The sequence below is a fragment of the Brienomyrus brachyistius genome, chromosome 1 (genome assembly GCF_023856365.1).
Source record: "Brienomyrus brachyistius isolate T26 chromosome 1, BBRACH_0.4, whole genome shotgun sequence".
Lineage (NCBI taxonomy): Eukaryota > Metazoa > Chordata > Actinopteri > Osteoglossiformes > Mormyridae > Brienomyrus > Brienomyrus brachyistius.
Window position 1 is genome coordinate 6,221,032 of NC_064533.1, and position 13,940 is coordinate 6,234,971.

Consider the following 13,940-nt stretch of genomic DNA (forward strand, 5'->3'; position numbering starts at 1 on the left):
TAGAGAGAGACCTGATGCGGCCAATATTGGCCAACCGAAAATAACCCTGGGGGAGGGAACGGAGAGAAATAGAAATATGCGGGAGAGACAGAATTTAAGCAAATGGAAGGATTAAGCAACGCAGCTGTACAGGGTAAACGGCAACATGAACGACTAGCTTCTCACTTTGACGTTGGGGACACGATGTCAACACAGACCGACCCCTGTTCCCTGTATGTATACTGCAGTCTGCCCATACACAGACCGACCCCCGTGAGGACGACCCCCGTTCCCGGTATGCACACTGCAGTCTGCCCCATACACAGACCGACCCCCATGAGGACGACCCCCGTTCCCGGTATGCACACTGCAGTCTGCCCATACACAGACCGACCCCCGTAAGGACGACTCCCATTCCCTGTATGCACACTGCAGTCTGCCCATACACAGACCGACCCCCGTAAGGACGACTCCCGTTCCCTGTATGCACACTGCAGTCTGCCCATACACAGACCGACCCCCATGAGGACGACCCCCGTTCCCTGTATGCACACTGCAGTCTGCCCATACACAGACCGACCCCCATGAGGACGACCCCCGTTCCCGGTATGCACACTGCAGTCTGCCCATACACAGACCGACCCCCGTAAGGACGACTCCCGTTCCCGGTATGCACACTGCAGTCTGCCCATACACAGACCGACCCCCATGAGGACGACCCCCGTTCCCGGTATGCACACTGCAGTCTGCCCATACACAGGACCAGACCCCCGTAAGGACGACTCCCGTTCCCTGTATGCACACTGCAGTCTGCCCATACACAGACCGACCCCCATGAGGACGACCCCCGTTCCCTGTATGCACACTGCAGTCAGCCCACACACAGACCGACCCCCATGAGGACGACCCCCGTTCCCTGTATGCACACTGCAGTCTGCCCATACACAGACCGACCACCCGTTCCCTGTATGCACACTGCAGTCTGCCCATACACAGACCGACCCCCGTGAGGACGACCCCTGTCCTCTGTATGCACACTGCAGTCTGCCCATACACAGACCGACCCCCATGAGGACGACCCCTGTTCCCTGTATGCATACTGCAGTCTGCCCATACACAGACCGACCCCCCATGAGGACGACCCCTGTCCTCTGTATGCACACTGCAGTCTGCCCATACACAGACCGACCCCCATGAGGACGACCCCCGTTCCCTGTATGCACACTGCAGTCTGCCCATACACAGACTGACCCCCGTGAGGACGACCCCTGTCCTCTGTATGCACACTGCAGTCTGCCCATACACAGACCGACCCCCGTGAGGATGACCCCTGTCCTCTGTATGAACACTGCAGTCTGCCCATACACAGACCGACCCCAGTGAGGACGACCCCTGTCCCTCTGTATGCACACTGCAGTCTGCCCATACACAGACCGACCCTCGTGAGGACGACCCCCGTTCCCTGTATGCACACTGCAGTCTGCCCATATACAGACCGACCCCTGTTCCCGGTATGCATACTGCAGTCTGCCCATATACAGACCGACCCCTGTTCCGGTATGCATACTGCAGTCTGCCCATATACAGACCGACCCCTGTTCCCGGTATGCATACTGCAGTCTGCCCATACACAGACCGACCCCCGTGAGGACGACCCCTGTCCTCTGTATGCACACTGCAGTCTGCCCATTACACAGACCGACCCCCGTGAGGACGACCCCTGTCCCTCTGTATGCACACTGCAGTCTGCCCATACACAGACCGACCCCCATGAGGACGACCCCCGTTCCCTGTATGCATACTGCAGTCTGCCATACACAGACCGACCCCCGTGAGGACGACCCCCGTTCCCTGTATGCACACTGCAGTCTGCCCATACACAACCAACCCCCGTAAGGACGACTCCCGTTCCCGGTATGCACACTGCAGTCTGCCCATACACAGACCGACCCCCATGAGGACGACCCCCGTTCCCTGTATGCATACTGCAGTCTGCCCATACACAGACCGACCCCCATAAGGACGACCCCCGTTCCCTGTATGCACACTGCAGTCTGCCCATACACAGACCGACCCCCGTGAGGACGACCTCTGTTCCCTGTATGCACACTGCAGTCTGCCCATACACAGACCGACCCCCATAAGGACGACCCCCGTTCCCTGTATGCATACTGCAGTCTGCCCATACACAGACCGACCCCCGTGAGGACGACCTCTGTTCCCTGTATGCATACTGCAGTCTGCCCATACACAGACCGACCCCGTAAGGACGACCCCTGTTCCCTGTATGCATACTGCAGTCTGCCCATACACAGACCGACCCCCGTGAGGACGACCCCTGTTCCCTGTATGCATACTGCAGACAGCTCATATCTGTGAGGACTGGATTAATTTTTTGTTTACAAAAAACATATATCACATTAGAACCAGTTTAAAGGAAAACATTCATTTCAAAAAGTAATAAATTGAAACCCACATTACAGTTCTAAAGAGCTGTTCAGAGTTAAAAAGTTGACTGGCAAGGAGTCTTATTTGGGTGCTTTTTAATTAGCAACACCTTTGCAATAACATAAAACGGCAAACGTCTGTGCTTAGTGCCCCTTTGGAGCCAGTGACTACAATTGCAATTTAATAGCAAAATGGCAAGAAGAGAACTGAATGAGTCAGTCCCAGAAAAATTTATCGCACTTAATAAAAAGAAAATGTCTGTGTGAAAGAAAATGCAGATATGTTAAACATTGCTTGTCAATAGAATTATGAAACCAATAAATTTGGAGCATTTTTACATAATTATATCTCAAAACTGAGCACTGTACCTATGAAACTAACATATAAAATTAGGCACAATAACAGATTAACAATAATAGTAAAATAGACTGATATTAATATACTGTAATAAGTTTTGCATGCACGTGGCCTGCAATGGGCAGGTAACATGTACAGTAAATAAAGTAAAAGGGATGTCTCACATCCCAGGCAGGATGGTGCGAGACCCGCTGCAATGGACATGGCGGGGGCTTAATCTCCATTTACCCTGAGGAAATGGCGTTGGGCAGCCGAGGGTACAGTCACCTGGGGGGTGCGAATTAGCACACCGGCTGTGCTGGGGAAATTCCTGCACGGCCGCAAACGAGAAATGAAGGCCGACCCAGACAGACTCCACAAAACGCAGCTCTTGCGCTCCCGTCATATACGGCAGCCATCGGCCGCAGTAAACACCACGTTTTTGGAGGGAAACGACCAGAGAGGCTGAGTGCACTGGGAACCCCAAAGGATCGTCCTGCAGCCAATTTACAGAGGGCTGGGTGCAAAAACAGATTCAACAACCGTAACGGGACAGGAAACTCACAAGCTTTAAGGGACTCGCCCATAAAACCTCCCATGATTGCTGAGCTCCCTCCCGTACAGTGCCCCCCCCCCCGTATCAAAAGCATCCAGACTGTTGACGAAATCCATCCGAAGAGTGGTTCAGACTCGGTTTCTCGAGACCTGACCAGCAAATGTTCTGGGCTTTTCCAAGCGGCCATTTGATGTGGTTCAATCAGAGCCCGGAAGCTGCTGGGACTCAGACTCAGACTCAGACTCAGACTCAGACTCAGACTCAGACTCAGACTCAGACTCAGACTCAGACTCAGACTCAGACTCAGACTCAGACTCAGCGCTTCTAACTCATGTCTTACAGCACGAACTCCACACAAAGGCTGCGTTTTATTACATAAGCGGGTTTCTGTGTCTGTCCCCCAACCCCCATTAAAAACAAGGGCAAGGGGGGGGGGGGGACCTCCTTCCACATAACTGTTTGAAAACCTCGTAGCAGGAATGAGTCACAGCTGCAGATAAGTCTTAATTCATCTGAAGATGGAGGGGGCACAAAACCAGAATTCATGTCTGAATAAGACCCTCAAACAGACACTCCACAGCAGCCCATTAAAAATACATAACTGGTAAATACCAATTTTAAATGATTTTTAAAAAGCCTACGAATGCGGTTATGATGCGACATTACATCACCAGACTCATTCATACTTGATAACTGGGTCATGGGGGGAGGGGGGGGTTGCGATAACATTCCTATTTTTGAACGAAAATAAGGCAGAAATAAAGCATATTTGACAGCCATTTTCAAATCCCCACCAAGCAAATTAAATTCCTCAGTTTGCCATCAAAGGGCAAAGATGCGGTTAAGGCGGGCCGGGGCTTCAGGCTTCTAAAGAGCTGCAGGGGATTCTGGGAAATGGGGGGGGGGGGGGGGGGTGAGATCGGTGGCAGGTCCTGCCTAGCAATCCCAGCACCACCGCAGGGAAACTGATTAGACAGACAAACCAAAAGCTGTAAAGCATCAGAAGCTCTCATGTTAGCAGACGAAGGTCCAACCTTTCATGAAAAGCTCCCCGCATTTATACTACAGTACATTAATTTATCGGATGCGTTTATCCGAAGTGACTTGGAATAGATGGATGGGTTACAAATTGTGCGCGTTCCCTGGGATTTGAACCCTCGACCTGGGGGGTTGCGAACACAATGCTCTACTTGAATGGGCACTGAATTGTAGGTCTATTGTTTCGCAAGTGGGGGGAGCTCGAATCTGCCTACGTCCCCATCAGCTGCATCCTGGGAGCGTCACCTGCGCTTATGGATTTCTGGCAGGATCTGCGCTCATCCTGACAGGACGCAGCCGATTTTCCATTGGCCCCGGTCACTATATTCCACACGCACATCCATGGACGAGAGCATTACAACAACCCAGAACCCAAAAGTGGCTCTTCTCGCTTCTGACAGGTGACGAGTTAAATTGGAGGACAGTCGCGTGACTGACAGCTTCTTCTCCTGCGAGGTATTTCTGGAGGACTGGGTCCTGGGTGAGGAGATTCTGACAGCAGACACAGGGGGTCCGTACTCTTTTCTGAGAAAGGGCCGAGAATATCACCCGATCCAAAGTGACGGAAGGAGTTCATCTCAATCTGGGATGACGAAAGAGACAGAGGTGAAGACGACGGCATGGATGACATGGATGGTTTGGGTAAAAATTTGCCTTTCAAGGCAAGAGAAAGTATGTTTTTAACGTTGAACAAAGACAATAAAACATACGAATCTGTGCAGAGGGATTCCCAATGGGTTTGGGCCCACAAATGCATCACTTCGCTAATGCTAGCCCTATACCATTATACCCTGACCAACACGATTCAACTTGTTCTGTTCATTAATGCCTCATTCTGATTGGCTAAGTCCATCTGCGGTTCAGGAACACGATTGGTACTCGTGTATTCCAGGAATCCCAGTACGTACAGAGGTGACGGCTTCACAGGCGGACACCTCACGGGTGTGCCGACAAGCTGCTCCCGTATTAGTATGGATTTATGCAACATACTCGATCTCGCTCTGGAGGACAGAATTACTCGCGTTAAAATTCAGATGGAGTCAGACAGCGACAAATTCAGAACGCCTGAAAAACAAACCACACATCCCACAAATTACAGTTGAGGTCACAAAGCAGGCAGACTTCACTCTTCTACAGAATTAGACTTCTGCTAAGAAGCATACGCAAAAAGACCCAGGCTGTTCCTACCCTTCTCCTACCCCGTTATGGTCTGAACTTCGAGCATGTGCCGCTAAGCTAATGTGGGCACCACTACCCCATTCCGGAAACTAATCCCTACCGCAGCTCGAGACCTTAATCCTCATCTACTGGGAACATCCAGACTTCTACTTCCTCTCCTGGACAGGGGAGATAAGCATCTTTCCCAGAATGTCAGCGGGCTTTCAAACGAAGATGTCTGAACAAAGAGGGCCCAGTGCCTCATATCCCAATGACCAGGGTCTCATTTCATTAAAAAAAACCCTTCTTCAAAAAAAAAAAATCAAGCAATATCTCTGGCTATACAAACTATGAGAGGCACCCCTTAACGATGCTTTTTTGTTTAGTAGCGTTGCAGTGCCTAAGTCAAATACTTGAGAAAAAAAAAAATAGCTATTTGCAATTTAATAGCTACTGAAGTTACCTCAGAAGAAAAGATCGGCATTTGTTCAAGGACGAGAATCCGAAGGCATCTTTTATGTTGCCAATAACCTTCAAACATGCAAGATGTATGATTTTTGATGCCGCAATAATGCATCTGCTACTGGCCCTGAGCAAACCCAAAACGTCCCTTGAAGGAGTGCGACTGCGGCACGGAGAATAAAGCGGATGAACCGTCTGGCACATCCTGTCATTAGCCGGCGCCGATCGGCGGCCGCAAAACGCCGCATTCCCCAGCAACGAGATCTTTGGTTCTGCCGCTCCATCCTTCACTTGCAAACCAGGTTAAAAACGAAATACATTAAAATTCAAAAGGGCAACCCAAACCTTGGGAACATGGCGGCTGACAGCTTCGCTAATTCGGATGACGACTACTGCTGCAAGTGCAAGGCCACAAGAATCAACTGCGGCCACAGTGGTATGGATTTCTGTATGGATTCATCTCGCTTTGCAGAAGAGCCGACCACATTTCCATTCAGACAGCAGGAAGGCAGCCTTCGATATCTACTTCTCCCGCAAGTGTTAGGTGAAATTGGCACCCTTGAGATCAACCAGCTCCACATCAACCAGAGCTTCTGTTAGGCCATAAATATCGACTTTCAGGTTATAAAAACGCAAGCATTTGTCAAAAGAGAAATCTTACCAGTCCGCTTTTCAAAAGGGTGGGTGGGATAGAAAGGCAAGCGAGGGATAAACTGAAGACACGTAAAATATGACAGCTGCGGGCGTGCATCTGTGCCGCGTCTAGCACACTCGTGAACTTAGCGTGCTGACTCAGAAACAGCCGGTAAAAGCATGTACATCTCATACATAAACCCCTATAGACCCACACCAGACAAACAGAGGCTACAGTATTCAGATAAAAATCAGAAGAAAACCAGGCACAGAAAACAGGAATATAACCCAACAGTTAGACCAGACAACTGCGGGGCTAAAACTCATTGGAAGGTGCATCCTGTGCGCATTTTGTGAAATCTGCTGCTATTGACAGCAAAGCCATCCGCAGTCGGCGGACCTCTCACCACTCGTTAAGGAGCGGCCGTCCGTGAAACAAAGACAAACAAGAAACCAACCATTTAACAAGATACTGTCAAGGAACTTGGAGTTTCTAATATACGGTAAATTATTACGTATAAGTTAAAAAAAAAAAAAAAGCTGGATTTTTTTTTCTCTTCTAAAGTGTTGAGTGTCTGATACAAACAGAGCAAGGACAGACCTGAGCACTGCTTTCCCACACCAAAGACGGCGAGCCTAACCGCAAGACCAACAGAAGAAAGGATACCGAGATCGTGGAACTACACATACAGGTCTGAAGTCTGTGTTGCTCTCATCGCTCACAGTAACAAAGGGCACGACTTCTGCCCGTCTTATAAAGTCGACAATGCATCCAGCTCAGTGGTCGACAGGTTCTGAACAGAGGAGAAACCACCCTCCCCATTTATAAGAAGATGTGAGCTTACATCCGTCTTGAATGAGATCAAAGCAGCTGCCACGCACTCAGCATGGGGTACAGCGCTAATGACTGTTTTCACATCTACAGTTAAGGATACAGCAAAATGAGGTGAAAATCCATAATCCATGTATCCATAACCAAACTAATGCAGCACCACCCCTCCAATTGCCTAACAACTAGCACCAGGTTTATTTCGTTTGATGCTGGAAATAACAGCATTTCCATTTACCAAAGTTAAGGGCCCTGTAAGGCTGCAAGGATTTTCAAACGCAGGTAGAGATTTCACTGCAAATCACACCTCGCAAAGACGAACCCGCCTGCGATACTGGCCCCTTTCCAACCCAGAGTCTTCGCCTCTTGCAGGGTAATGGCCGGCCAAGGTGGTGTGGGGGGGGGTGGACAAGGCAGGTTAAGGCTAATTGACAGGTAGGATGGTTGCTGTTGAAAACTGGTTCAGAATGGTCCAAAATGGTTTAATTATGTTGCCCTGTGCAAGATGTCTGTGGAGTCAGGGACCAGAGTAGGAAAGTTAGAGAAGAAGCCCCACCCACTGCACTTTATTTTGGTGTAAAAGACGGGGGTGTGGAGCGAGGAACCTGCTTCACAGCTAATTTAAACCATCTTGTTTTTCTGTACGCATTTCCCGGAAAAGCCAAGAAATCGAGGGACCGTTTCTGATCGTGGCACGCACTCCGGCGGCTAAAAATGGCCGCCCTCCTCTCGGCTAATGCGCTAACCTTTGGGCTGATTGTGTCTGAGACTCGCCGCTCCATAGCAACGGTAATGAGTCATGGCGGCGCGGTGCCTCAGAGCGGCAGCGACGGCAACGTGCCGGGGGGGCCCCCAACCCCCCCCGGATCAAGGCCTTTTCATTATCCGAGCCGCTCACCAGCGTGCTTCAAGAAATAAATAAATAAAATCAAAAAAGGCAAGGCCTCCTTGTCCCATGAGGGGGCTGTTCACTTGACCAAAGAGGTCTCTGCCCCCAATTGGATTCTCTCTGTTCAGGATGGAGGTGGGGGGGGGGGGGGGGGGTCAGCACATAGGACCACGTCGGCTGTTTAGCATGATTAAGTGCCTTGACTAAAGCGTGCGCTAACGGCTAATCAAAAGCAACAAGAAAACATCCCATTGAAATTAACAGCCTGATCCACTTAAACACATCCTCTAGCCTTGATGATTGGGGTGGGGGGAAGTGTTTCCATCCTCCCTTTCAAAAGCACTGGCTCTCAAAACTAAAAGCCTTAGACGACTGGGGTGGCGGGGCCCCTCGCTAAATGCTAACACGTTAACTTGGAGATCAGGCGCTCAGAACATTGATTTCAATCAACGTTTATTAAAACGAGGGACTAATTGTATATCTGGCGGACACATTTCGCTCGGATCCAAAATCGAGGCAGCCGAGGACAGCCGTAATTTATTTACTGCGGTTTATAATAAGCATAATCAAATAAATGGCGGATTTCGGGACAATTGGAAAAACAATGCTGGCGGCCGAGGGAAGCAGGCCGCAAATGCCACTAGCACGATGGCGAGGAAATGTCACGTGGCCAGCGTCGCTCATCGAGCGAGGCCACGCCGGTGTCGAAATGGCAGATAAAAATCAAACCATAACAAATGGCAAGTTATGAAACATACAACTAAATCAATTAGGAGGTGTTCTGGGTGTGGGGGGGGGGGACACGCACAATTACACGTCCTGTAAGGGAATGGGAGGGGGATTTGGCGGTGTGATTAAGCTGGTCGGTGACGGAAGGCAATTTAGCAGCAATGAAGACTGAACTCCAAATTAAGACCGAGGCACAGGGAGCCCAGAGAAGGTGGAGGGGCTTCAGTGCCCCAGATAAACGAGCCAGGACAACACAGCCCCTTTCATTTTGGGCCCCATTAGTGAACATGTCATACTGATGACGCTGTTCTCAACAAATGCCTGCTAGTGGCATAAAGTGCCAATTTTGTATTTATCTATCTAGGCTCCAAAAGCCAAACTTGAATTTTACTATTAGAATATACAACTATTAGGGTTGATCTGCCAAGATAAAGATGGACATGAACAGAAAGGCTCAAGGGGAGTGGATCACATTCCAACTCCTGGGGGGAGCACCCCCCAAGCCCTCCCACTATGAGACAGGTTCCCTGAACTGGGGGGCGTCACTGAACAGGCAAAATTGCCCTAAACGGCCAAAAAAAAAGTAGCCATTTGAATTTTTCGATGGACAGCCTTTAGCATTCAGTAGATTCAGGTACTCAGCTGATTTTACTTCATTGCTGCGTGACGTTGCTGAGCTGTAATAATGATCCAGTCATTGGCTCTTAAGTATTTGCTGATATAAATTCAAAATGGCAACTTGTTTTTTGCCTGGGGAGTGTATATGGGAATGGCAGCAGCAAATAAAATACGCGGGCCTGACTTCGAGGAGGAGGCCAGGTCCTGACAGAAGGGGTCTGTCCAGCCCCGAGAACCAGAAGGCTTCGGTAGGCCTGGTGAACTGGCCTCGTTAGGCAGAGGATATTAATTGGCTTAGAGAGGCCGTTTACCGCAGCGGCATCTGTGCTGGATAAAACCTGATCCCTTCGGTTTAAAACCCCACAAGGCAGCAGCGCTTATATACATGAGAAACCAGAGTGTTTCAGCTGCCGTGTCTAGCCGAGCGATCACCAGCTAACACATGGCTCTGGAGGACGGCCATGCCGACCCCGTGCCCCGTCAGGTCCAAGACAAGGAGCGGATGAAAAGTAGATGGACCGCAACCAAAAACAGGAAACACAGTCATCTGGGTTCAACGAATGCCCACCGGAGCCCCCCCCCCCCCCCCAAGCTGCCCAAAATGCCCATGGAATGGAGCCTCCTTCACAGAGCTGGTGTTAAACCACGATTGGTATTCAAGCCAACCACTCCTACACAGTGGTGGGGGGGGCACTGACATGCCGATAAGCTCGTGTCATATCTGTACAGTCCATTAACCCCTACCACATTCATAAATTAGATCTTTAAAAGAAAAAGAAATTATGCATCAGAAATCAATGCCTGTTCACAAGGAAATGAGAAACTCTTATGCGGGAAGCGGAACATTCCAGAAGCACACTGCGTCCCACGACGCCCCCGGGAGGAGCCGGCACTCACCGGCCAGCAGGAAGGTGATCAGGCACGTTTCTTTGGGCATGTAGAGCTTGAGGCGAGAACCGCTGAAGACGTATTCGACCACAGCCTCGGAGCGGCCCGCCCGCTGGAGGAAGGGCAGAAACTGCTTCGCCTTCTGTGTCTCCTGGGGGGCGAGAGAGGGGGCGAGAGCAAGGGGTGTGTTTCAGAACAGGGCTGTAGGACCCCCCCCCGCCAGGGTGGATTTCTGGAACCTAACAACCATGCTGGAAACCATGGACCGTGGGACACATTCAGACAAGGGGGGGGTTGATTTCAAGACGGTGGGGGCATGTTATCCTAAACAGACAAACGCTATTGATGTAGTACTACGGAACTATGTGGGCTATTACTAATCAAAATGTATCGGTTTTGAGTCATTTTAACTTTCTCGTCACTGCTCAACACTGCATTCTTAATGATGTTCTGAAAGCAGGGTGCCCCCCACTCCCGGCCCCCCACTTCCATGCTGGGAATAACAGGCTCGGCACCCCAGCAGGAGGTGGATTTCATCAGGCTTTAAGTTCGCTTTCAAGCGACCTGGGAAGACCAGGGAGCTGAGGGCAGCCCGAAAGTGAACGCATGACCACTGGAGATGTAACAGAGTACAGCCTCAGGCGGGGGGGGCATAGCCACAGGAGCGACTCCAACTCTGGTACTCACAGTCTGAAGGACAGGGGCATTTTGTTGTTTACGTTCACACCACAGCACAGGAGTGCAAACACGATTAGCGTGCAGAGTTGGCTCTGGGCACTCAAGAGTTCAGGGCACGTGGATTTCCAGAGCCAGGTGGCGAGTGCCCATGCCTGTCCCCCCCCCCTCGATATTCTGTATATACGGACTTTAATTATTACTTCAGCCACTAATTGAAAGGCCAAAGAATGGCAGGATAGATCCAGCATTTAAGAAAAGAAAAAGAGAGTACAAAAACCGCACTGATGGTAGCAGCCCCTCCATCAGGCCAGAAAAATCCGAACACGATCTGAGTTTGGGGGTGACGAGCACGACAGGCGACTCACAGCTGGATTAATTAACCTCCTTATAACACGGACGGCCCTCGCCGGCCCGTGACGGGAGGTAGGGCTGTGATGTCTGTGCGGCAGAGAAATGGGGAACAGGTGCGTGTTCCGTATGCACCGCGTTGGCAGAACATTCTCTGGCTGCCGTGGGCCATCACTCAAGGGTGTTGATTGCGGTGGGGGTGGCAAGCATCACTGTCATCAGACGGCTCCTTTTTACACAGGCGAAGGCCTCAAGCCCAAACGGGGCGGGGGGTCACGGGTCCACCTTCCTGATGGCACAACCCCATCACACCCAGCTGCCACAGTCAGTGGGTGAGTCATACAGGGGGCACCACCCCCCCGGCGCAAGCCAGATCTGAGGACCGCAGGATCTCCAGACTAAAGCCAAGACTTCCAGGAGCATGAATGAGCGCGGGGGGGGGGGCACACTTATGACATGCATCCAGGCCTCCAGGAGTGTAGTGAACAACAACGTCCAGCAATTCACCGGAGATGAGTCACCTGCGGCATCAGGGCTCCGAACCGACATGACTCGCTGAGACTCACTCCGGCAAACCCTCATTATAGCCCTCTTATGTGTCTCGCATTTACCGAACGCCGAACTTTCCCCGCCTCATGACCGATGGCACCGTAGTCTGTCAGAGCTCAAAGCAAACTTCTCACTGGAACTCTCCTGAATAACTGCACACTGAAAGATTAACGTCGCGCTGCTGGGGGAGTCGGACATTTGGGGGGGGAGATTGAAGGCCCAAGCAAGCCTACAAGTAAAATACCTCACAGAGTCCCACGGTATGAGAGAACGAAAAGGTCCGAAGAGCACAGCTAGGCTATCGGACCATCAGAAAGCCCAACGTTCCCCAATGATTTCCAGTGCTAATGACAACTCTCCGGAACTGGAAGCACACTGCCCACAAAGTTATGACAGAGTGGGGGGGCAAGCATTTTCCAGAAGGAATGTGTACTGGAGGGAGAGTCTTAATGAGTCAGCAGGAAGCCGGTGGAGAATCTGGTTAAATACATCCCACTGCCCCCCCCCCCCGCACACAGGCCGCTGGCCTAATTCAGCACCTGCCATCTTAAAATATCCTGCTCAGGGCTGATCGAACCGGAAAGGATGCCGCAAGAAAAAGAAAAAAAGGCTCTTTAGAAAAACTGATGCAATTTGGGACCGGTAATGGGGATCACATTAGTGACCCCTAACTGGTAATGCGGGGGAGGGGGAATGCAAAGCAGTGGGGGGGGGGGTCAGATTCAGATTCAATTTGTCACACGTTTGGAGAATGGAGACATACGTCCATCGAGCGGCTCACTGTCTGGAATCCGATCCCGCTGATTTCACTCGGGATGGGCGCAGATTCCCGAGGTAGCCCTGCTTTTCCAGGACAGACACGAGGCAGGGCTGAATGCACCCGTAAACACTCGCGTTCCTCACTGACAGACGCTGTAATACATTTCATGTTTCCTTGAGACGCGTCCCGGATAAAATTAGGATGCGGCGCAGCGCCGGGGGAAGAGTCTGAGCGCGAAGGAGACGGGTCTTAGCTGAGGGCTTTTAAAATTTTTTTTTAGCGAAGTCCTAAATTGCAACCCAAGCACACAAAGCAGAGGGGGGTGTTGCAGATGTGGCAAAGCCAAACCTCCCGGGGACCCGAGTCCTCAAACGACTCGGGCGGCGCCGAAAGGACTTTGGCCACCTGCCGTTTGTAATCCTGTCACGCGGACAATGAAAGGACGAGCGAGTGGACGGGAAGGGTGGACGGCTTCTTCATCACAAGAAACCGTGAAGGGACCCGACTCCCCAGGCATACTCACCCCGGAAATATCAGCCACTCTGTGGATGGGAACCTCCTTTTTGCTGTGCAGGCCTTTAGCATTCTTTATGGCCCTACAATTTAAACATACAAACATACATGTCAGCTCATCACTGGGATAAGGTGGAGAGCAACACTGTGACCTGGACCAATCAGGACGCTCGATACTGAAACCGCTTCAGCTCTGTCGCATTGTGATATAGGGGGAGGGAAGGCGTTTTTTTGCTTCTCTCAGCTAAACAGACAGTGTACAATGAGGGCTGTGTGTATAATGAGGGCTAATTTAACAGGCCATGTTAAAATGTCCAGAGCACAGCGCACTCAGAGGTAAACATCAAACCAGGCCGCGGCATGGAACCGAACGGCAGCCCCTTTACCGACGCCAGCCGTCGATACACCAAACCCACATGGTCATGAAAACAAACTTATCTGAGCCCAGTCAGAAAAATGCACTCCAAGCCCCGGGGCCCCATCCGCGTCCCTGCCCTACATTCTCCCGAAATTAATGAGGCGAGCCGCC

At 51.0% G+C, this 13,940-nt stretch overlaps 1 protein-coding gene across 1 annotated transcript in view; it reads right to left on the minus strand.

Annotated features, from left to right (window-relative positions):
* The window catches only part of snd1 (staphylococcal nuclease and tudor domain containing 1), a 90,141-nt gene that overhangs the window by 46,194 nt on the left and 30,007 nt on the right, over positions 1-13,940 (minus strand). Inside the window, exons 14-15 of the mRNA XM_049020584.1 lie at positions 13,422-13,494; positions 10,508-10,714 (exon numbers count right to left, since the gene is read on the minus strand). Coding sequence (XP_048876541.1) covers positions 10,508-10,714; positions 13,422-13,494 — 280 coding nt within the window. The remainder of the gene's footprint in view (positions 1-10,507; positions 10,715-13,421; positions 13,495-13,940) is intronic.